This window comes from Botrytis cinerea, chromosome 13 (genome assembly GCF_000143535.2).
Source record: "Botrytis cinerea B05.10 chromosome 13, complete sequence".
Taxonomy (NCBI): Eukaryota; Fungi; Ascomycota; class Leotiomycetes; order Helotiales; family Sclerotiniaceae; genus Botrytis; species Botrytis cinerea.
The window spans coordinates 897982-920663 of NC_037322.1; the positions used below are offsets into that span (position 1 = coordinate 897982).

A 22682-nucleotide genomic window follows, 5' to 3' on the forward strand; every position below is an offset into this window, starting at 1 on the left:
CAATTAGACCAATTCGTCTCGAGTTCGTAAACTTTTCGAGGGGCGGGAACAAGATCAGATTGTGACCCATGCAGAATTTTGCCTTATCGCAGGATTTTCTCGAGAGAACCAAGAATTGAGAGAAGTCGAAGTCAAGGTTCCATACCAGACATTTGTGGGTATTTTTCCGTTGAGGCATTTTTCAAGTTGCGTGGGAGTGTGGGAGTGTGGGAGTGTGACATTTGCGGTTGATCCATCCATAATGGGTTTTGTTTGACATGTAGGATCCATAGCCCTAGCCGGCCATTTGCATTTCAAAGTGTGGCAGCGGCACCGACCTGGGAAATGCGCAAATCCTACTCAAGCAGACATCTCGTCATGCGACGTTGCGGAGTATATACGGCGTCGGTCTGTACTGATTAGCATGAGCGGCCTATCCTCGGTGGCGGAGCTCTTGAAGGCTCTTTTGCTAGACACCGAACGAAACGTGTGAGAAAGATTTGATGCAGGCGCTTCAGTCCGTGTCCACTGTCAAAGAAAGGTCAAATACCGGACCTTATCGAGCTTACCCAGAGACTTTCAGAAAAACGTTCGTAGTTTGTTGATCAGGGTTTGAACTTGTTAGCTCGAAACAATACCGTAGCGTCGAATTAGAAGTATGCATCTGGATCATCCTGAATCAGAGCCCGCTCTTTACGACTCATCCTTATCAAATAGCAGAAAAGGAGGTTGATGCTATCGGTACTCATTAGCGCTCACACCCTGCTCGCAACGACCCGTCCTTCACAACCGACCATGTCTGGCTACGCCGTAAACGTTGTTATCGTGTGGAGGTCATTCGATTTCTGAGATGTCGCTCATGAGGCTTGATCATGCCATATCTCGAGGATCTCCTGTCTCTTATCAGATGCTCACACCCGTCCTATTCGCACCTCGCCCGAAGCACCTCCTTTTCACGTGTCAAAACCGAGCTAGGAGGTGCATCATCAAGTTACATCGAGGGAGAGCACGTTTCGGAACGAGGTTGATCTGACCTGATTCTGGTGAATATAGTATGCTGCAGCTGGCTTGACGGGTAACCTTCCAGAGTTTAGACTTGCCTTGCTTGCGACCAGGGAGATACTCCTATTGATATCCACCTTCCTGCAGCACCCGATTTCGAGTCTTCAAATGTTAAATCTTCTGGATATACCCGGTACGTATCCGAGGACCGGAAGAAAACTCGTTCAGCCTTGGGAATTATCCCAGGCGTAGTGTGCTGGGTAGCTAGATTGGCTCATTGGGTAGACTTTGTCACATTGTCACATTCTCATTTGATAATCGGATACCACGCCAGTCGACCACCATCGATCAATCACATCGCAGTCTGGGACTGTGACGGTGACGGTAAGACCCTCGCACGGCGAAGAAGTACATGTATATAATCCAATATCACTCATCATCATCATTGCATGCCAACCTGCGGGAAGAGAAAGCCCGAATCTATATTTGCGTGTCTGTTTGATTGCGAGGATCCAATTTTTACGGATACGACCGTGTCGGCACTTTTGAATCGTTTTGATACACCAACGAAAAGAAAAGGGAAAAAAAAGTTCTCGAACATCAGCTAAAAAGTTTCTCCTAAGGGTTTCTCCTAAGAAGGTGACCCCCACTAGAAGATATCCACTTCATACCAAGAAACCGTAGCCCCTTCCGATTTGTGACGTGCGGAAGCGCCACTTTGATCTACTTCGTACCCACGCCTACCCAGCTGGAGCTGTGTGGATTTTTGTGAATTGCGCCTGAGCCACTGGATTATTGACTGGCCATTGGATTGTTGCAGTGGGATTGGGATTTGGATGGAGAGAAGAGTACGCAAAAGAGCACCTCACTACCGAAGAAAGGAGAGAGAACGAGAGATTGCGACAAATATGCTAGCAACAATAGGGTAAGCACGAAATCTTTGATATACAACCGACAAAGAAGGACTAGAGGCACGATAACTAAAAGACGAGGTCATAATTTGGGATTTCTTTTTTAAATCTTTTTTATACTCATATCGTTCTTGTCCTTTTACATATGCCTGTGCAGTATATTGGCTGCAGAGCAACAGAAAGAGCGATTCGCAACTAGCACTACTGCCTTCACACACTTCCTTGGTAATTGTGCTTTGGAAAGGAAACCGCCGACGCGAGTGGAGTATAAGTATTTCTCAATATTCGGAGCTCATCATTTTACCACTTTGCAACACCATATTAAGCACACGAAACGGTCGAGGGATTTTCTCTCCTACTGACGCCAAATATCTTTTGAATCATCATTTCTCCATAAGCATACAGCCACTATACGAGTTAATAGGACGTTATGCCTAGTTTCTTTGGAGGCGTTACTGGAAGAGGTGTTTCGACACTCTTCGAGATACGGTATGTTACAATATATGCACGATTTTGTTCCTCCATCACCCACTGACATTTTCCAGTCTTGACGAGGAAATTATCGTACTTCGAGGAGGTGAAAATGAAGCATCGAGTCAATTGCTCAAGGGATCGGTGGTTTTGTGTCTGCCAGCTGCTTTAAAAGTGGAAGATGTACATCTTCGCATGACTGGGCAATTGAAAGTTGGGTGAGTTTTTCCCAAGTATTTCGACGTGTGCGGGGATTGAAAAACTAACTACCTTACGCAGGTGGAACGATCAGCGAGTCACTCCTACCGGTATTTCGAATAATCGAGTCGATAGAACTACTGAAATCTTCAGTCATAGATGGGCTCCGTTTGTGGGTGGAGGAGGGCCTGGTTCTTCCTCCAAGGGTTTACTTCTACCAGCAGGAAATTATGAATGGCCCTTCGAACTCGTCATTCCAGGATCCATGTCAGAAAGTGTGGAAGGTTTGAATGACAGCCACATCATTTACAAATTGAAGGCAACAGTTGCTAGGGGAAAATTGGCATACGATTTACATGCTTGGAAACCGGTGCGAATCGTTCGAACTTTGGACCCTTCAGCATTGGAATTGGCTCATGCCATGACAGTCGAGAATATTTGGCCAAACAAAATCGAGTACCAACTGGTTATACCACAAAAGGCTATAGTGTTTGGTACTTCGATCACCATCGAGATGAGATTCACCTCCTTGTTGAAAGGCTTAAAAATTGGCAAGATAAAGTGCCATTTGATCGAAGTACAAGAATTCGTTCTCCCAGGAACATCTACGACTTCGGATAGATATTGGAAAAACTCCAGAGATGTGGATGCTTGGACCTTTGAATTGAACGAAGAAGAGCATTATCAAGATATGCTTGACGACAGTGGACAAGATGGGTTTAAAATGACCGAATACATGCCATTGCCAAAAAGGTTGAGCAGATGCGTACAAGATGTAGATGTACATGGTATCAAAATTCGCCACAAGGTAAAATTCAATATTGCATTACACAACCCAGATGGGCATATTTCAGAGGTATGACTCCCCTGTCTGTAATATATGCGAAAAATACTGATCAAATACAGCTCCGCGCAACGCTACCAGTCACAATCTTCATTTCTCCTAATATGCCATTAACTGCCGAAGGTGCTCTAGTGGACCAGACACCAACATCTAATGCCCAATCCACTTCAGTATCAGCACATGCACCACCTCTTTATGGGGAGCACGTATTAGATCAACTTTACGCCGACATGGATCAATCTGGACTAATGACCCCTATGCCGCAATCTGGAATGAACACTCCATTTTACGCCCAGTCTCGAGCAGGTTCATCAGAAAATCTTTCTACCTCCCCAGAATCTCACCATCCGGCCGGCGCCGTCCCCCCTGCAGCATTGTCATCTAGGCTTCAAAATTTGAATACCAATTTAAATTCTGGCAGGAATAGCTTTTTAAGACGATATGGAGGATCTGGATCCGGAGGAAATACCCCTCACCATAACGATGATCACCAAGGAGGTTATTTTGATTCACATCATGGTCACTCCGCGTCTTCAGCAACTGCCAGAAGCAATCCTCTTAGTAGACGAGGAAGTTTTAACGACGAGCATCACCCAGATGCCACTAGTACCACGATGAGCAGCGGATACCATACTCCTGAACATCTGGATTACAATGAGATGGGAGATCTAACCAAAGTTCCTTCCTATACTACGGCCCTCAAAACTCCCGTGAGAGGAATGAGTTATACTGAAGCACTGCCCAATTACGAATCTGCCATCTCAGCACCACCAAGTCCGACATTGCATGCAAGTACTGGCCCAAGTACACCGCATGAGCACCCATTGGATAGTGCCCATTCACACTCACATTCACACTCAAGTTCTCATTCACATTCACACGCGGATACGCATAGACATCACCATGGACCGGGATTTTTGAGAAGAAATCCATTCTCTAGTATGGGATTCACACCGTTGCATCCACCATCACATGCACATCCAGGGGAAGCGGATGAAAGGAGGAGGTTGCACTTATTACAGCACAGAGATAGGGTACATTAAAAGAAGGGAGATTGGATGATTTATGGAATAGACAATCGGAAGGGAATGCGAGATTCCAGCATCTCTTGGCGCAGGGTGGTTTTGAAACAGACTTGGTATATTTGGAATTCTGGGGGCGTTTAACTTGATACCTTTTGATGAGATACCGTTATAGAAGCGTTAAATGCTAGGTCAGAAAATGGGATGAAGAGGCTGCATTTAGTATTAATATTCTCCCCGCTCTCGCGATTTTGGAGCGATAGTTACTCTTGAATACACAAATTCAACATTTTTAAACTTGACAGATTTTGCATGATTCAATTGGCTGCGACAAGATGAGAATGGGTATCATCACATCATAAACTTATCAAATTCCGATCTTGTAGGACGAAATTCAGCTTACCGAAGTAATACCGAACTCCTAGGTACACATTCAATCAGACGTCATCTGCAGCAATAATAAGTTTGCTTGGTGTGAAATCCGAGAGTATCAAAAGATAAAGGTAGAGATGGAGATGGACATATTGCAGATAAGAAATGCCTTTTGAATTGAAATCAAAATACTCAGGGCAGCCACATCTCGAGTGAATTCAACTTGAGTCCTTACTTTACCTAATGGCGTAAGCCGAGAGCGAAGTCGCGTTTGAGAGATCATCCACGCTCCAAGCTCCAAGGTTCAGAGACCTCGGGAGTCACAGCATCACAACAATCACAGCATACTCTTTTGCATCTCTTCGATTCGAAACTGTTGAATTTGTTATAATTTGAATCAACGGTGTTCCTTGGTTCAATTCCTAATACCTTTTAAATCCAAGTCTCTAGAGTACACCTTGATTTAGAACTCACTCGATGCCCTCGTATCTAGCATAGATATCTACACAAATCCGGGCCCATCACCCATCGAAATCATGGCGCCCACAAATCGCACCCTCCTCCTTCGGTCCTCCTCCCCATCCTCATCTCTACGATCACCATCTGAATCTTCCTCTGCTTTCCGCGACCAAAAAGCTCGTAAACAAGATATAATCCGCTACACCTCCTACGCCTCCGCCATTCTCTCCTGTCTCTGCGCAGGTTCCATCACCGCTTATTCGCTCTATGGCCATTTATTTCAATCGCGATTACATTATACACAACTGCAAGTCAATATTGTTATCATCGCGGCGGAATTGGCAATGTATCTGCCGGTACCGGTATTTGGATATCTATGCGATCGGGTTGGACCTGCGCCACTGTCTCTCGGGGCGGGATTTATGTTTGGAGCTGGATATGGATTGGCGGCACTTACATATAAGAGTGGAGAGAAGGATGTAGAGGGTTATGTGACGGAAAGAGGATGGCCAATCATCTGGATGGTGATTGCGTTCATGATTATTGGGATGGCAACCACTTGTATGTATATTAGTGCGGTGACGGCATGTGCGAAGAATTTTGGGAAATCGAAATATAGAGGCCTGGCGCTTGCATGTCCAATCGCGGCATTTGGATTGAGTGGAATGTGGCAGAGTCAGGTGGGGGAGAAGATATTATATGAGAGAGGGAGAGACGGTCAAAGGGGAGATGTTGATGTGGGGAGATTCTTTTCGTTCTTGGCTATTACGCTTCTTGTGGTGGGAGTTATTGGATGTGGCTTGTTGAAGATTGTGGATGAGGAGGAGTTGATTGAAGAAGCTGTTGAGGAATTGGAGAGGAGTGGGTTACTTGGGGAGGAGGAAGGATATGCTAGGAGAGGATATGGTACTTTGAATGGAGGAGAACGAGGTGATGTTGATGAGGAGGATGAGGAAGCGAGAAAGAAGACTTGGTTATTAAACGAGGAAACAAGGAGATTCCTTAAAGATCATACTATGTGGTGGTTAGCCATTGGATTTTTCTTCGTCTCCGGACCAGGCGAGTCGTTCATCACAAATTTGGGCACGATCATCGGCACGCTTCATCCACCTACAATCCACAATCCTACTTCCGCAGCAACACACGTTTCAGTTGTGGCACTTACCTCAACCATCGCTCGAATCCTATTTGGTACCCTCACCGATGTATTGGCACCGGTTCCCACAACACATCATTTCGGTTCTCTGTCAAATTCTTTCGCTTCTCTCCCACCACAACCTAGATCTCGTTTCACAATATCTCGTATAACATTCCTTATCTTGTCCGCTCTCCTAATTCTTTTAGGTGATATTCTACTGGCTGCAGGAATTTGCCAAAACCACGCTAACCGCTTCTGGATCATTTCCACTCTCATCGGATCTGGTTACGGCGCTTTATTCTCCCTGACCCCTTTGATCGTAACGGTTATCTGGGGTGTTGAAAACTTCGGAACTAACTGGGGAATCGTGGCAATGGTTCCAGCACTAGGTGCTACACTCTGGGGTGTGATTTACAGTCAGGTCTACCAGAAAGTTGCCGAGGGATTATGGAAGGAATTCCTTGGTGATGGGGTACTTTGCTGGGGACAAAGCTGTTATGCTGGTACCTTCTGGGGAATGGCAGGGAGTGTGAGTGTTGGAATTGGATTCTGGGTTTGGGCTTGGAAGGGAAAGGACGGATGGAGTGATAGAGGGGTTGTAGTGTAGATTTCTCAGGTGGAGGTCTGGGTGGGATGGGTATACGAAGTTATGTATGAAGTTGATGGTTTTGATATAAGCATCTAGCGTATATACTCATGGTATTAGCAAATCGGCATTGGGTTATTGAGGAAAGGGATCATAAATTGTGCATATTGCCTTTCGAAGGCATACATGGGTGTTTGTGGTTTGGGATTAGTAATATTTTGTTTGTTCGGTCTGTTTATTGGGGTACACTACACGGCATTGTTCTAGTTATGGATTGCACAATCGGGAGCTTATTTGTATGGAATGTTTTTTTGTGTGTTTTAGGCATTTTCTAAATTGCGGTTTGTGCATTGAAGGTGCAGTTATATAATATACTATACATAGGTATTCGTTGTTAATATAATTTTTGCCATTATGGTCTCGGGAAATATGAATTGGTATGGTTGAATGGTTGATATTTGTGTAAATTAGTGGAATGTATATATAGTATCATGCTTTTCTATAAAATTTTATCTAATAGGTCAAGACTTCTTCTCTCCTGATCTATGTATACGTCCGCGGGCATTAAAGTGATGCTCTCTCCGTCTCTCTCCCAGCCATCGTAATACCACCCCTTTCCTCTTCCCTCTTCGTCCACACCTCACTATCATAGTCAATCAACATAACATCTCTCGCCAAATCCTGTTCTTTCCACAATCTCTTCAACCCCCGATAGTCTAGTCTGCACATAATGATTACTCCTAGCCACGCACCAACCACACTACACCCAACTCGGAAAGTAATTCCAGCATTCCCATCTTCAGCACATTCCAAAATACCGCAAAAAAAACAAACAAACACTATATAGTGAGGGTAACAGACACAAACAACTCCCTCCCCCTTTACCTTCTCCACTCACCGACCAATTCATCTCTCGATTTCTTTCTAATCCAAAAGCGGAATTCTTCGCGGTAACGTATCGAGTCCTGCAGCTTTATATGTCATCCTCTCTCGATACCCATTTTCGAATCTCGCTCGTCTATATGTGATACCTCTTCTCAATACTGGGTTTCATGATATTCGTTCATAGTCTTTGAGAAATCATAGCTTGGTTATATACATACATGTGTTACTTGCGCGGTCTTCTGGAAGCTCTCTCTCTGTGTGTGTGTGTTGGTGGCGAATGAATTCTAGAGGTGTGGATGGTGGGAAGAGGAGGTATGTACCGGTATGTATGACTGGTTGTGGGATGCTTGGTAGTTGTGGTGCTTGCTGAGTTGGGAGGGCGAGATGGGGTTGTGGTTTTGGCGGTGGATGGGAGGAATGTATCTGTGTGTAGTGTGCGGAGTGATGTTTCTGCGAATCTTTTTAATTTCTTTGTATGTTTTTTTGTTGAAGGGAATGGTGGGAGATGAATTTTAGTTGTTTTGTTTTCACTTTCTTTCTTTGGATGTTCTACTGGTGTGTGTGTGTGTGTGTGTATGTGACGTCGATCTTTTCTGGAATTGACTGATCACATCGGAAGATGCTGATTTGGGAGATCTTCATAGGATACAACTGGTAAGCTGACATACATATGCAAGCCATAAGCCACAGCAGGGCTGAGATCTTTGGGGCCAGGGAAATACTCGCCATCTTCAACGATCACATCTTGGATCTTTTTGATTTCTTATTCTCAATCTGCATTCTCACATCTCTCTTTCAGCAAGTTTATTCACGGATATCTCACAACACAATACGATAAAACGTAGTAATGGCTTTACTCTCACAATTTTCTCTACCAACTCGAAATGCATTCCGGACCGGTTTGCTGACAGGTGCATCGGGTTTCTTGACGCCTGCTATTATGAATAAGTGGGACGTTTCGGTGCTGCGGGCTGTGTTTTATGTTTTGGTTTTGTATACGGTGTTTGCGGGTTGTGAAGCGTTGGTTTATTGGATGTTGGTTTCTTGGGGTGTGATGGGGAAAGAGGGTGTAGGGGAGGGCATGGATAAGGACGGAAAAGAAAAGGGAGAGAAGAGAGGGCATGAGAAAGAATCACTTGAGATTTAGTGGGGGATATTGGGGAGGGAGGGTGAGGTAGAAATGAGAGAGGAGGAATCGTTGTCGATGCTGTTGTTTGGGGAAGGGAAAACACGCGGGGATTGGGAGTTATATCAATCTGTCACTATCCGGAAATCCACTCTTTCTCCTCTGCGATCTGCAGATAAGTTTTCAATAATGAGCACATGCATTTTACGCTCCTTCGAATCTTTAGATTTGAGCCTACCGAAGCGAGAAAGGAGTTATGTCGCTGGAACTACTGCTTTTTGATTCCCGCGCATGGGAGCTTGGGAGAGAGATATTCTCTTATCTGGAATATGGGAAGAGGACTACGAAATGGAGATTCAGAACTTGAGAAGATACGAGGAGTGGTAGTTACATGGGGCATGGTTGGAGGTGAGATTGTGTAGAAAGCTCAGGGGAAGAAGATGGTTGAAATAGAGGACGCAAGAAGAGTGAGAAGGGAGGTTGGAAGAGGAACCCTCTACGTCCACCATACAAGGATTGGAGTTAAGAGCAGCACAGAAATGAAAATCATACTCACGCACAACGTCATGATTTTTGATTGACCTGAAATGGAACATAACATACACAACAGAGAATGCAATAAATAAAATTCAATCATCCTCCGCCCCATTCAACAGGGCAGCAGGAAATGTTTTCTTCATTCCAATATTTACAATCAAGATACTGTTCTAACTATAATACAATGAATCTATCCCCTCCTTATATATATATGTTTTCTTTCCTTACGTCCTCATATCTAGAGTGACGTTTAGACGTCTAGATTTCACACTCATCATCTTCCTCTCCACTCGCATCCGTTGCATCAGTTGGAGCAGGAGCAACCGAGCTGGCAATCTCGGTTGAAGAAACTTCTCCGCCGTCTATCACACGGTTAGTCAGTCTATGCAGGAAGGCACTGGGAATAATAGTCATTCTGCTTTACACACGTACCGGCAGAGCAGGACTGTCCCCCGGTGCAGCTACCGTACAAAGGGACCGAGCCAGAAGATGAAGCAGCGGTTGTAGCAGCTGGTTTAGCGGAAGTAGCAAGAGTAGTGCTAGATTTTTGGGTGGCGAGAGTAGTCTTGCTGGCGGAAACGACAGCAGCGGAAGAAGAAGCTTTGCTGGTAGCGGCGACCTTTGAGGAGGAAGCGACGGCGGTCGAGGTGGCTACTGCGGCTTTTGAAGAGGTGGTGATAGCTACGTGGGATGCAACTGAAGCTGAGGACTTGCCGCCATTGGCCATGAGAGCGGAGACAGGAGTTCTACCTGGGAAGAAAGAGGTTGGGATGGTTGGGATAGGAATGCTTACGCTCACGGCGAAAGGAGTAGCCAAATCTTGGGCCATGGTAGAAGCTTCGTAGCCGGTTGGCATAGAGGACCAAGATTGAGTTGTAGTGTAAGCGGATGGGGAATCGGTATCGGCTTTGAGACATCCTCCTGAACCGTAAGCATTTTGGCAGACGTATTTTCCGGTGCTGCCGGATTCAGTTCCGATGGCAAAGTCAGTGATGGTGACGTTTGTGCATGGAGCGGTGGATGAGCAGAGGAGGTTGATTGGTCCACGTTCAGAGGTACTGGTACATGTTCCCTTCCAGTTGTTAAAAGAGAGGTTCTCGTAGATGACACCATTACCGGAAGCCTTGCTTGCTTGAGGCCAGGCTGCATTAATGTTCAAACTGTAGGCATTGGAGCGACCGATGAAGTTGTTGAATTGACAGTCAGAAACTGTACCGCTACCACCGTTTGATTTGATCATGTACATTTGGTTGGATCCGTAAGTGTAAATATTGTTGTAGACGATGTTAGAGATGGCAGTATCTGCTCCAAGAGATCCCATACCACAGCCTCCTGAACTGTTACAGTAGATATCTTCAATGAGAATATGATCGGAAGGATTCTATGGCACGATTAGACATTTTATTAAAACTTCATTGGAGGAAAACCTACCTTGACAGTAACACACTCATCCTTATTAGTAACTTCAACATCGTGAATCCAGATGTTGGTTCCCCAAACATCAATACCATCAAGACCACCCTCGTTGCCACCACGAATGATCATGTTGTAAACTTCTCCGTTAACGCAGGTATCAATGGAAAAATGGAATTGAGGGGCGTCGACCAAAGCAATGTCGTGGATGGACCAGTTGGTAGCGTCGTAAAATCGGAGGAGGCGTGCACCATAAGCTCCGTCTTTGTGAAATTCATAACCATAACCCTGAATGGCACCTGCAGAGGTACTACTGTACATTTCGAAATCGGTGGTGTGTTTGATCATGATCATGTTTCCATCATCACTACCAGTGCGATAAATGATACCATCAAGCTTAAGTGCCCATGCCGAACCTCCGCTGAGTGTAATCCAAGTAGACATACCATAATCTCCAGGTGGGACATAAACTGTTCATAAATAAGCTTTGAGTAAATGCAAATGAGTCTTGAACTGTGTACCTGTTCCACCAGTCTTGCAAGCAGCGAATGCAGAAGTAAGCGCCGGGCCAATATCTGAAGTCTTGCTTGCTTTTCCACCATAGTCCAAAACACTGCAAACTTTTGTGGCCTTAGATTCTCTTGAAGTCAAGGGGCCAACTGAACCAGTCAACTGTGCTGATACTACAGCTGGGAGGACAATTGCCGCGAGGGCTGATAATGTGCCGAATTGCATTTTGTAAATAGCTTGGAAAAGAACGATGGAAAAAACGAAGGAATGGATAATGGTAAAAAGTTCGAAAATGGAGGAGAAACTCCAAAAGAGTGAAATGCAGACAAATCTGCGTTTAGAATAGAAAAGAGAAGTTAAAGATAGAAAGCTTCAATCAATACTGAAAGATCTGGAACTATACTTGCCTATATGTACCGAATAGGTCTACCATGTACTTTTTACTCGCTCGAGTATATGCAATCAAGAAGTTGGGGTGGGGAATTAAAGGGACGATGCACCTGGGTAAGATCAAAGAGATGAGCATGATGAGGATCATGGAAATCCATGTTGGTGAAGTCAAAATCACGTTTCTGTAGCCAATTAAAGTAATATTTAGATTAAACAACAGCAGTTGCTTGAATGTGGGATCAAAAGAATGTTCCTGCCGACGATTTCATATATTCGAGGGGAAATGTGGTACTAATCTTTGAATATATCTGAAACTCTGACCCGCCAAAAAGCGGCTAATTGCCATGGCCTGCTTACCTCTTGTGGTCGCGAGGCGAGGCGATTAGATTTCACTTCGTAGTTCTTAGGGTTCCCCTGAATGCAGGTACGGCACAAGTTCCTAGGGTTTCTTGTTTGTTAAAGTGATGCTGCTTTAGACAAATCTCCTCGATTGCAAAAGTATGTCAGTGTAGCAGCACAGAAGATGTGCTGTGTATCTTGTCTGTGTGAGCAAAGAAAGGATTCATTCGATCCAAGATCAATCAAACAGCAGTAGAAACTTGCTCGACAAGTTGCTAATTGGTGGCGTAAGTCGTACAGCTTCCATCCCAACTAAAAGGAGTTGTTGTCATTCGATAGCCATGTTTCGTGTTTATACTTCCAACGCCTAGACCGGTTTATACCCTTGTGCAGCATTGACTGACTATACGAATGTGTACGAACCATGACATTATTGACAGCCCTCTTGGGTCAATTTATCAGACGGCAACTTTTGTTTCTTCCAAAGAGAGCAATGTGTGATCTGTTTTCCCCGCTTCGTCTATCCTATCCGCTCAAGTATTGGAGTTTGACTGTAGGCTTTCTCACATAAATACCGGTAGATCCATAAAATTCCCATGTAAAGTATTAATAGCAGTATCATAAGTTTGAAGTTTTATTGATGTTCTTTTCACAACAGTGCCCGTAGTTTCTTGAGAGCAATTCGAGATTCAGAGGATTTCTATCTTCGCTGCTATTACCCAAACGGGACGTCGAGAGAACCGACCAATTAAGGTTTCCTTGCGATTATTCGATATATTCTCCGAGATTGAAAGCGGAAGACCAAGTTGTGGAGGGATATTAATGACCTTCGAGGGTCTCTGAGACTCCAAAGCATTGTTGTAAATTAGCACAAGCACGGCGAAATATATACTATAAAACATGTCTCGGCAATGTACTGTGTAGGTAGTAAGTATCTCGTATCTGCTTGAATGGAAGATGTATGGAATTATCGAAAAGAACATGGAAGAAAAAGGGGGTCATTCTTTAGATTCATTGGAGACTTTGCGAACTCATAACACACACATACATCAGACGTGAAATTGGCTGACAGAATGTGATATTGAGATGGCATTATTAGGATGGTATTGAGATGGTATTGAGATGATATTGAGATGATATTGAGATAATGTTCATGATGTTGAAGTTTATCGCGAGGCTATGAATAAAGTTCAAGATCCTGTGGCTGATGCGGGGTCACTTAATAATCGTGGCTGGTGATATGTAACCTGAGGCTGTCTAAATAATTTTTGGCAGACGAAGGGCTTTCAATAAACGCGACTGTCGATTTGAACGCGCTGATCAGGGAAGAAGTTTGTCCAAATATTCTGCTTTTTGTTTGGTTTGTTCGATACCTCTGCGGTTTGTTTCAGTACTCTTTTGATATAGGAAACTTCGCACATCTTCAAACATGGCGATGAGTAAGTTTTACCTGCTCTCACCGAGCATACGTCTTAAATAGCTTCTGCTAACCACCCCGCTATGTAGATATTGATATGTCACAGGGTAAGTTGTATCTGTACACACCACCAAATTCGCCCTGGAAGCTTACACGAAATTTATAGCTTCTGTGATCAAGGATGAGCAAGGAAGACCTTTCATCGTTGTCAGAGAGTAAGGATTTAACTCTTTCCTGCTGAAAGTGCAAGTACTGATGAAGTTATAGTCAAGGAAAGAAGAAGAGACAGCATGGAAACGAGGCAGTCAAATCACATATTCTAGCAGCGAGGACAGTAGCCAATATTGTCAAGACCTCCCTTGGTCCCCGAGGCCTCGATAAGATTCTTATTTCTCCAGATGGTGATATTACAGTCACAAATGACGGTGCTACCATTTTGGGACAGATGGAGATTCAGAACCACGTTGCAAAGCTTTTGGTCGAACTCTCAAAATCTCAGGACGACGAAATCGGTGACGGCACAACTGGTGTGGTAGTTTTGGCCGGTGCCTTGTTAGAGCAAGCAGCCGAACTTATCGACAAGGGAATTCATCCCATTCGTATAGCTGATGGTTACGATCAAGCTTGTGATATTGCTGTTGCGGAGCTGGATAGAATTGCCGATACTATCGAATTCACAAAAACACAAAAAGAGAATTTAGTTAAGGTTGCAAGGACAAGTTTGGGAAGTAAAATTGTCTCCAAGGCCCACGACCAATTTGCCAACATCGCCGTTGATGCTATCTTATCTGTTGCCGATTTGGAGCGTAAGGATGTCGACTTTGACTTGATCAAGGTTGATGGCAAGGTTGGTGGATCTCTTGAGGATTCTTTACTAGTTCAAGGTGTAATTGTCGACAAAGACTTCTCACACCCTCAAATGCCTGATGAAGTTCGAGACGCCAAGATCGCTATTCTCACATGTGCATTTGAACCACCCAAGCCAAAAACCAAGCATAAGCTCGACATAACCTCCGTTGAAGAATTTAAGAAACTACAAACATACGAAAAGGACAAGTTTACCGAGATGGTTCAACAAATCAAGGATACTGGTGCCAATCTTGTTATCTGTCAGTGGGGATTCGATGATGAGGCAAACCATCTTTTATTACAAAGTCAATTACCGGCCGTGCGATGGGTTGGAGGACCAGAGATAGAATTGATCGCCATTGCAACAAACGGTAGAATCGTACCAAGATTTGAAGATTTATCAGCTGAGAAACTCGGAAGAGCTGGATTAGTCAGAGAAATGAGCTTTGGTACCACCAGGGAGAAGATGTTGGTCATCGAGGAGTGTGCAAACACTCGTGCCGTTACAGTCTTTGTTAGAGGAAGTAACAAGATGGTATGTTATATAAAAATGGGATACTTAAAGCTTTACTAATTAGTTGAACAGATCATTGATGAGGCTAAACGTTCCCTCCACGATGCTTTATGCGTTGTTCGTAACCTCGTCAGAGACAACAGAGTTGTTTATGGTGGTGGTGCTGCAGAAATCGCATGCTCATTAGCCGTTGAGGATGCCGCTGTCAAATCACCTGGTCTCGAGCAATACGCCATGCGCGCTTTTGCCGATGCCCTTGACGCTATCCCAATGGCCTTGGCAGAAAACTCCGGTCTCTCCTCCATCGAAACCCTTGCCTCTGTCAAGAGCAGACAAGCCACCGAGAAGAACACAAGATTGGGTGTTGATTGTATGCAAACTGGTAGCAATGACATGAGAGATGCTTTCGTTATCGATCCATTGATCGGTAAGAAACAACAATTGATGTTGGCTACTCAACTTTGTCGTATGGTATTGAAGATCAATAACGTCATCATTGCTGGAAACGATGAGAATGAATTTTAGAATGGAAAAAAATTGCCATAGTAAAATAGACTAGGGTTTCATGATTAAATAGATTCATTCAAGCGCTTCAATCTGATACACCTATTAATGACAGGAATTCTGAGGCTATCGCCGCTGCTAGTTGATTGATCCTGATATGTGAATGTTTTTGTGGTTCACCTATCATTGCCTAGGGACAGTTGCTAAGTGGTTAGCTTGGGTGTTCATGATTACCTATGAATGTGCTACATGGGCAGCTTATGAGAATTGAAGTTCGAAGACGTAGATCGACGACTGGCTAGGTACTTCCTGTCTTAACTAGGTATTCCTGCTCGCATGTTTCATATTCGCAACTGTTCAATGTTGACATCAAAACCAAATTTATCACGGGTAAGCTAACACCTGATCCTTCCTGCATACAAACAAAGATGGATCAAGGACTTTGAAACTTTACTGCCTATCAATGAACCATCAACAAGAACAGCACAAAGCCTCAGCCTTCACAATTCTTTGCATTTCCCTGTGATGCGATCGTACATGCCATCATTCCATTGCTGTACTGTGGATCACAACCATCACTTTCTTAGCTACAACTTTGCTCACTCCTCATCCTAAAAAACTACACCTAGCACCTACCCAAGCTCTTCATGGGAGATTGATATTGATTCAATCATATCATCTCTTCTTTGGCCCATTACTCATTCATACTTCACTGTTATCCCTTACTTACTTTTTTTCACTCTTGAAACAAGGATTAACAAGGCAGTCGGTTCCGGGTATGCACTCCATATGATTCACAGTCTGAGCCTCATCCATCACTTTATTTCAACTACATCAACATTGCCAAAAACTGAAATATTTACCAGGACCACGAATAGGATATTAATAAGAAGGCTTCAGATTAAAATTGGAAAGCTTTTCATAGAGACTCTATGCAAGAAACACCCACAACTTGCTCTCCTCTATTCCAACTTATTGATGGTCAAGGTCAAGCGCATTCACTTTCACTCATCAGAAAGTGGCAGCCAGCAGTGGAAACTTCAAAAGAAGTCCATATTCAAGACCAATAGGAACGCCATAATTAATTCAAAGCCCCTCCCCATCAAGTGTTTGCAACTTGCAGAAGATATTGCTCCTCACGTGGAATTTCTTCCTAGTCTCGTTCTTTCCTTTTAGCTCGATTTCTCGGCACACTTCGGGTTGGGTTAGTAAGGGGTTGAGACTTCTTTCTTCATCTGAATACTTCTTCCATCATACAGACGACTTTTCAGATACTCTTCAGATACCCCTATAACAACGATATCCTAGATAAAAAGGCTCTTTTGAAAGCACCCTGCCTTTCAACTACACTGTTCTGTTTATCACGAATCCCTTTAGGATACTGAATTCCTCTGAGATTAATCCTTCGAATTTATCTTATGATTCAAAGATTCGACAACCATTGTTCTTACTGTTTATATTGTCTCCCTCCTACTTGCTACAGCGGAGAGAATTTAATTTAAGTCTGCCTCCTTCATCAGCATGTCATTCTCTGGCTTCTACGAGCAGCCACTTCGGCAAACTCTTTCCGAAGTTATTAAATTCAGCCGCCGCGAAAAAGCCCTTCACGATGCGAATATCTTAGCCACGTCAAGAAAAGCCCCTCTAGATATTCCAGTCGAAGTTACAAGAATTTACTTCGTTGAGACTGCTCCAAAATCAAAGGAACCTTCCTTGATTGGCGTCGACCGGGCCCTTCAAAATATTAAGAACGCGCGGAAATCGCTTGGAATTGAGGAAACTGTACCGAATCGTGCCGTTTCGTTCACTCATATAAAGGCTAAAAAATTTGGCACTGTTCAAGCTGTTACCGACGCAGGGCTTGACCGAATCAGGGCCGCTCACTCTGAACCTGACGTTACAGATTCAACAATTGAGATCTCTCGGAGAGTAGTCGGGAGTGAGGAACCCATATCAAACGACGCTGTTCCAGTTGTTTCAGTTAATCCTGAAGCGCATAGTTCCGTCCCGGTTACTACTGATATGGGACTTGATCGAATCAAAGCCGCCCAGTCTATATCCGATATTGAAGATCCACCAGTTAAGGCCTTTCAGGTAACAAGTGGAAGTGAAGAAACTGTGTCGAACGAGGCGCTTTCAATTGTCCCGGCCAAATCTGAAGAACACAGCGCCGTTACAGTTGCTACTGATGTAGGACTTGACCGAATCAAGGCCGCTCTCTGTACTTCTTATGTTACAGATCCAAGTGTCAATATTGCTAACTCAACTTCCGACGTTGCAGTCTCACCGGTCGAAGTCTGCAAGTTCTTCTTGGATCGCAAAGGGTGCAAATACAAGAATAACTGTCAATACTTTCACGATCACGATACCAGGGCTAAGCTTAGAGAACGACGGATGGCCAACAATGTTAAGAATAAGCTTGAGCCAGTGAGCACTAATCAAGAGACTACCTATAAGAGAGAAGTCCTTGCACTTAAGAGTAACAATTCAAATGTCCCCGTTTCTGTTGCTAAACCCTCAAAGCCCTTGCCAAAACCTACATTAAATAAGAAGAGACCGGCTTTCAAAGACTTTCACACTCCTAATAGTTGTGTTCGGAAGAATTGCCCATTTCCACACGAGGAACCGGAAAAGCTTATTGACGACACCGTTCCTGGTGAAGCCCCAGAAGTTTCCAACACCACTTCAAGCAGTCAAATCCCCAAATGTCCTAAAGCCATGTTACGCAAACGCAAGGCCAAGAAACCTTCCAAAGCCAAGGTCGTTAAAACTTCTGAGCCTGAGCAGACTTTTTCGGTTACCAAACCTATTGTATGGGAAGGCAATCCTAATTTGGGTGATGAGTCCTATTGCACCAGTGCTGTTCTCCAAATATTTGGCAAATTTGCTCCGACAAAAGAGGAAGCTATTGAATGGTGTAAAGAGATGGCCGTGAATCGAAACTTTCGCCATTTCATCAACTTTGAAAATCTTTCTTTGTGGGCCCGGGCCATCAATTTGAACACCGATGAGTTTCTGACACATGTTGGATATTTACCAGAAATACCTGCGCACTTCACATTCCAGACACAGCTCTATATCAAAAAACTTAGAGCCGCCTATGAAGCAGAACAGGCGAGGCCAAAGTATGATACATTCCATTGTTTCGATAAACTTCCTAACGAGTTATGTATGAAAATCTGGGGGTTTGCAGTCAGAAGTGGAAGGATACTTACAGTCAGTCTTAACCAGGAGACAATTCAGAATGAAGGGGGTCCTGGTTTATTCAAACGTCGGCGTGGAACTTCACCTTCACCATTATGGCTTGTTAACAAGCAAACGCAGAAGGCATGCATGATGGACAGCAGCTGTGCATTCTACTTTGGCTGCGATTATTTCTCCTCGCGATTCGATACATTATTTCTCAACGATTCAGCAGAAAATGTTAATCTTTATGCCCGTCAAATTGCCCAGTGGAGAGGCAACGTTGTTCAACGATTGTCCTTTCCTCACTACAGACTTTGTGATGTCACCGATATGCCTCTCTTTGCCACCAGTATCTACAAAGCTTTCCCAAGTCTTATTCGCCTCGAATTCAGTCTTTCAGATGGGAAGTACTGGTCTAAATACGTTGAGAAGGCACACAAAGTCGTCGAAGGAGCTAATACTGAAATTGCAAAGGTGTATAAGAGACGTGGGGCTGACATCAAATTACCACGTGTTCGGTTTGTCCTGGTACCAGAAGAACAAGCTATCGGATTAGGAATTGGTGGTATTGGCTGGTAGATGGGGGCGGGAAATTATTTGGAGTTGGTCTGCGAGGAATTTGTGCAGTTCTTGATTGTTCTTGATAGTAATTGGGTTGGATCTCATTGAGAGCGAGTGTTTAGATAGTTATGAATGAATATCTTGAGTTGAAATGGAAAATTGAAGTTATTCGATCACTCATGAGTGGTTGGCTACGTAGAATGTTGTGTGAGGTGAATAATGTGAACACGAGCTGGTAATTTTTGACAACGGAATGTTTGTTGTGAGGATATATATATATATATATATAAAGAGGTGAGTAATAGTGAGTGAAATACAAGTTCAGAATACTGGTAACTATGGAAATTGATTGAAGTGAAATATCTCATAAACGTTTCTATTATCAGCTACAGTCTACGGTATACACATGTAAAAACATGAAATGAAGACCACTTAGATCCTTCTCAATCGCCCTAACTACCATCTTCACTGTCAATCGCCTCCGTCCTTCACACCGTTCACTCCCACTCCCCCATTTTCCTCTACACTTTCACTACTTCCATTCCTACAGCATATCTCCTACTACTCCTCTCCTCTCAAAGATCTCCCCCGGTCCGCACCTTCTCCTTCATCAGAAACCATATCGAGCCCCAGTGCCGTGTGTGTCTTCGCCGGCGGTAACAGAGTAATTTTTGATTTCCTGAATTGAAGTTAGAATTGATATCACTCGTCGCTTCAACGAGAAGAATGATCTTATTCTGATTGGAAAGCGAAAATTCTTGGGGGGTTTGTATCGTCGGATTGTGGGGAGAGGGAGAGGTGGATGGTTTTGTAGGGGTCTGGGTTTGTTTTGGTCTTTTCCGGTGGATTTATTGCTTGCTTGGATGTGAGGACGTGAGATGGATATTTTGCGATAATTTTGCTTTAGTAATTGTCCTCCAGTGTGTTTTCTAAAGAGATGGAAATTTCTCTTCAAGTCTCTGGAGGGAAAAAAAGAATAAGGATCTTGTGGGGATGATGGAGATTCTGGATTGTGGTTCCTTGACCCCGAAATCAGTGATGAGAATGAGAAAATATTAATATTGTGTAAGTGAGTGACTTGCCATTCATGTGCTGCCTCACACGCAAGTTCAAATAATAAATACATAGGCGAGAGACAAAAACTAGCAGCAGCAGTGTGAGCCATGAAAAGGTAATGGGGCTTAAATACTATGGCTCTGTCATGAATCTTTCACCATACGAGCAATAACGAGTGACTCTGTCGTCAATCTCGATCAATTGTAAATCGAGGTCTGAACTAACAACGCAGTGCCAATATGATTCCAATTATCATACAATCACACTTTATGATCTTTCTATCATTAGTTGTTGGGTCGGCTCGGAATGACAACCCATGGTGAAAAATAAAGCCTAAACTACACAGAATCGATAATACTCGTATTCGAGACGACTTCTGCCCGATAGAAGGGTTTCAATCCAGGCGTATCCCCTATACTGTGATGATTGACGCTTGACATCTCTGAAGAATCGAATTGAATCTAGCAGGAATGCATAAAAGGACCACGAATAGTGAGAGTGCTGAGGGGCGTTGAGGATACTTGACTTCAAGCTTCTGAACATCCCGCGCAATAATTGAAGCAAAAATGCCTATTAACCTCTGTATTAATGGTTCCAATTCAAGGACCTTTATCACTCCAGACTTCTGAAGCAATTAATAACAGTAAATCTCCCATCATGACTCCGACTTGCAAATTCAACCGCCTCAGAAGATGACATATCTTTATCGGTTTATATTTGACCTCGCGGAATCAGTACACGCTGCCGAACCAGAACAATTCCTATATTGAAGAAGATGAGAATGAACCAAAATCTCACACAACCATCTGAAAAACAGTACAGATGAAATCTTATCAAGGTCGCCACCCATCCACAGAAGACCAACCATCGTCTACCCCTCCCACGTGATCCTCGGACAACCTTCCCCATTCCACCCACACCCCACCACGCCCTCAATCCCAATCACGTCATTGGTTTCATCGACATCGGTCCGCGGACCAAAATTTCACAAACTTCTGCCAAAACTGCATTGCTGAGAAAGAATCGCATGTAAGAGTCATTTCATCACTAGACTCATCACTAGACCGTCAAACATTTTTCATTTTCTTATCTTCTCTGGCAAAATTGTCTCGGTATAAATTCCCAATTGGAGTTTCTTCTTTGCTGATTGTCATTTGGATTACTTACATACCTATCTACTCGTACGTATATATATATATATATATAAATAGATATTCAATTTCTTCTCCTCTATATATATCTTTCACTCCTTCATTCCTTCTCTCCTCTCCAAATAAAATCGACACACCAACCACGCCCACATACACACACCCAGCCATCACTCCAAAATGCCCATAACCCTCCACTTCGTCCGCCACGCACAAGGTTTCCACAACCTCTGCACCGCCAACCACACTCTGCCGGACCCTCTCCTCACCGAGCTCGGAAAAACCCAATGCACAACCCTCTCCCAGAGCTTTCCCTCCCCCCAAAAAATAACCCACATTGTCGCCTCCCCCCTCCGCCGCACCCTCTACACCGCGCTCTATTCCTTCCCCAGCGCCATCGCCCGCGGAATCCAAGTCATCGCGCTCCCCGAAATCCAAGAAACATCCACGCTTCCCTGCGATACGGGATCTGCGCCCGCGGCGCTCGCGGAGGAGTTCGCCGGGAGTGTCGATTTGGGATTGGTGCATGAGGGATGGAATAGCAAGAGTGGGAGGTGGGCGTCTAATGCGCCGGCGATTGAGAAGCGCGCGCGAGAAGCTCGCGTTTGGCTGAGGGATTTGGGGATGCGGGCTCAGGAGGAGGGGGTAGAAGATGTGAATATTGTGGTTGTGACGCATGGAGGCTTTTTGCATTATTTTACCGAGGACGTATGTTATTTTTTTCTTTCTTTTTCTGTTACCTACCCTCCAAACCCCCCAAAACTCAAAACTAACCTCCTTTCACATAGTGGGAAGATTCCTCCCTCTTCGTCGGAACCGGCTGGACCAATACCGAATTCCGCTCGTATCAATTCCGGGCCGCTGACTCCAGCGACCCCAATGCCGCAGTGCAAGAAACGAAAGAAAGTCGAGAAAGAAGAAAGGGAACCGAGAAGCCCCTGACGGAAGATGAACAGAGGAATTTGAGAGCGGTAGCGGAGAGTGGATGGCAGCAAGATGGATTTCAACAGAAGGTGATGAGTGAGGAGGGGAGGGAAGTCGAGGTTGCTGCGTAGGGGAGTGTGGTGATATAGATCCGATAGAGAGAGTGAGATAAAGATAAAAGGTGGAATTCCAGGAACTAGACTTTTACATAGGTTGTAGATTGGACAGAGATTTTGAATAGATTAGATAGACTTGGGTAGATAAAGATGGATATTTAGTAGATAGATAGGTTCGCATACTAGAAAGCAATCATAGAATTCATTTATTAGTAAACGGTGCTA

General features: G+C 44.1%; 6 protein-coding genes across 6 annotated transcripts; 5 read left to right on the top strand and 1 right to left on the bottom strand.

The window, feature by feature from the left end:
* Nucleotides 1-1983: 1983 nt before the first annotated feature.
* BCIN_13g02620 (hypothetical protein) lies at nucleotides 1984-4716 on the top strand. Its single transcript, XM_024696744.1, has 4 exons — nucleotides 1984-2381; nucleotides 2438-2581; nucleotides 2643-3417; nucleotides 3468-4716. The coding sequence occupies exons 1-4, from the start codon at nucleotides 2323-2325 to the stop codon at nucleotides 4446-4448; spliced, it is 1959 nt and encodes a 652-aa protein (XP_024552557.1). The 5' UTR covers nucleotides 1984-2322; the 3' UTR covers nucleotides 4449-4716.
* A 400-nt stretch (nucleotides 4717-5116) lies between these two features.
* On the top strand, nucleotides 5117-7394 carry Bcmch1. The gene has a single exon (XM_001555211.2). It carries the CDS (start codon nucleotides 5336-5338, stop codon nucleotides 7001-7003), a length of 1668 nt encoding a protein of 555 aa, XP_001555261.1. The 5' UTR covers nucleotides 5117-5335; the 3' UTR covers nucleotides 7004-7394.
* A 2267-nt stretch (nucleotides 7395-9661) lies between these two features.
* BCIN_13g02640 (hypothetical protein) lies at nucleotides 9662-11785 on the bottom strand. The gene is made up of 4 exons (XM_024696745.1): nucleotides 11465-11785; nucleotides 10962-11413; nucleotides 9963-10911; nucleotides 9662-9892 (listed from the first exon to the last, which is right to left on the bottom strand). The coding sequence occupies exons 1-4, from the start codon at nucleotides 11676-11678 to the stop codon at nucleotides 9789-9791; spliced, it is 1719 nt and encodes a 572-aa protein (XP_024552558.1). The 5' UTR covers nucleotides 11679-11785; the 3' UTR covers nucleotides 9662-9788.
* A 1706-nt stretch (nucleotides 11786-13491) lies between these two features.
* Bccct5 lies at nucleotides 13492-15580 on the top strand. The gene is made up of 5 exons (XM_024696746.1): nucleotides 13492-13621; nucleotides 13689-13706; nucleotides 13766-13814; nucleotides 13867-14983; nucleotides 15035-15580. The coding sequence occupies exons 1-5, from the start codon at nucleotides 13612-13614 to the stop codon at nucleotides 15485-15487; spliced, it is 1647 nt and encodes a 548-aa protein (XP_024552559.1). The 5' UTR covers nucleotides 13492-13611; the 3' UTR covers nucleotides 15488-15580.
* A 1262-nt stretch (nucleotides 15581-16842) lies between these two features.
* BCIN_13g02660 (hypothetical protein) lies at nucleotides 16843-19389 on the top strand. Its single transcript, XM_024696747.1, has one exon. It carries the CDS (start codon nucleotides 16988-16990, stop codon nucleotides 19229-19231), a length of 2244 nt encoding a protein of 747 aa, XP_024552560.1. The 5' UTR covers nucleotides 16843-16987; the 3' UTR covers nucleotides 19232-19389.
* Nucleotides 19390-21302: 1913 nt separating this feature from the next.
* BCIN_13g02670 (hypothetical protein) lies at nucleotides 21303-22662 on the top strand. Its single transcript, XM_024696748.1, has 2 exons — nucleotides 21303-22125; nucleotides 22206-22662. Exons 1-2 carry the CDS (start codon nucleotides 21598-21600, stop codon nucleotides 22470-22472), a joined length of 795 nt encoding a protein of 264 aa, XP_024552561.1. The 5' UTR covers nucleotides 21303-21597; the 3' UTR covers nucleotides 22473-22662.
* Nucleotides 22663-22682: the final 20 nt, after the last annotated feature.

Coding starts and splice junctions, on each gene's coding strand:
- BCIN_13g02620 (XM_024696744.1), top strand. CDS start 2,323: ATGCCTAGTTTCTTTGGAGGCGTTACTGGAAGAGGTGTTTCGACACTC. Junction 2,382..2,437: donor TCGACACTCTTCGAGATACG/GTATGTTACAAT, acceptor GACATTTTCCAG/TCTTGACGAGGAAATTATCG. Junction 2,582..2,642: donor ACTGGGCAATTGAAAGTTGG/GTGAGTTTTTCC, acceptor TACCTTACGCAG/GTGGAACGATCAGCGAGTCA.
- BCIN_13g02640 (XM_024696745.1), bottom strand. CDS start 11,678: ATGCAATTCGGCACATTATCAGCCCTCGCGGCAATTGTCCTCCCAGCT. Junction 11,414..11,464: donor TTGCAAGACTGGTGGAACAG/GTACACAGTTCA, acceptor ATTTATGAACAG/TTTATGTCCCACCTGGAGAT. Junction 9,893..9,962: donor GGGACAGTCCTGCTCTGCCG/GTACGTGTGTAA, acceptor ACCGTGTGATAG/ACGGCGGAGAAGTTTCTTCA.
- Bccct5 (XM_024696746.1), top strand. Junction 13,815..13,866: donor CCTTTCATCGTTGTCAGAGA/GTAAGGATTTAA, acceptor ATGAAGTTATAG/TCAAGGAAAGAAGAAGAGAC. Junction 14,984..15,034: donor TTAGAGGAAGTAACAAGATG/GTATGTTATATA, acceptor TTAGTTGAACAG/ATCATTGATGAGGCTAAACG.
- Bcmch1 (XM_001555211.2), top strand. CDS start 5,336: ATGGCGCCCACAAATCGCACCCTCCTCCTTCGGTCCTCCTCCCCATCC.
- BCIN_13g02670 (XM_024696748.1), top strand. CDS start 21,598: ATGCCCATAACCCTCCACTTCGTCCGCCACGCACAAGGTTTCCACAAC. Junction 22,126..22,205: donor TGCATTATTTTACCGAGGAC/GTATGTTATTTT, acceptor CCTTTCACATAG/TGGGAAGATTCCTCCCTCTT.
- BCIN_13g02660 (XM_024696747.1), top strand. CDS start 16,988: ATGTCATTCTCTGGCTTCTACGAGCAGCCACTTCGGCAAACTCTTTCC.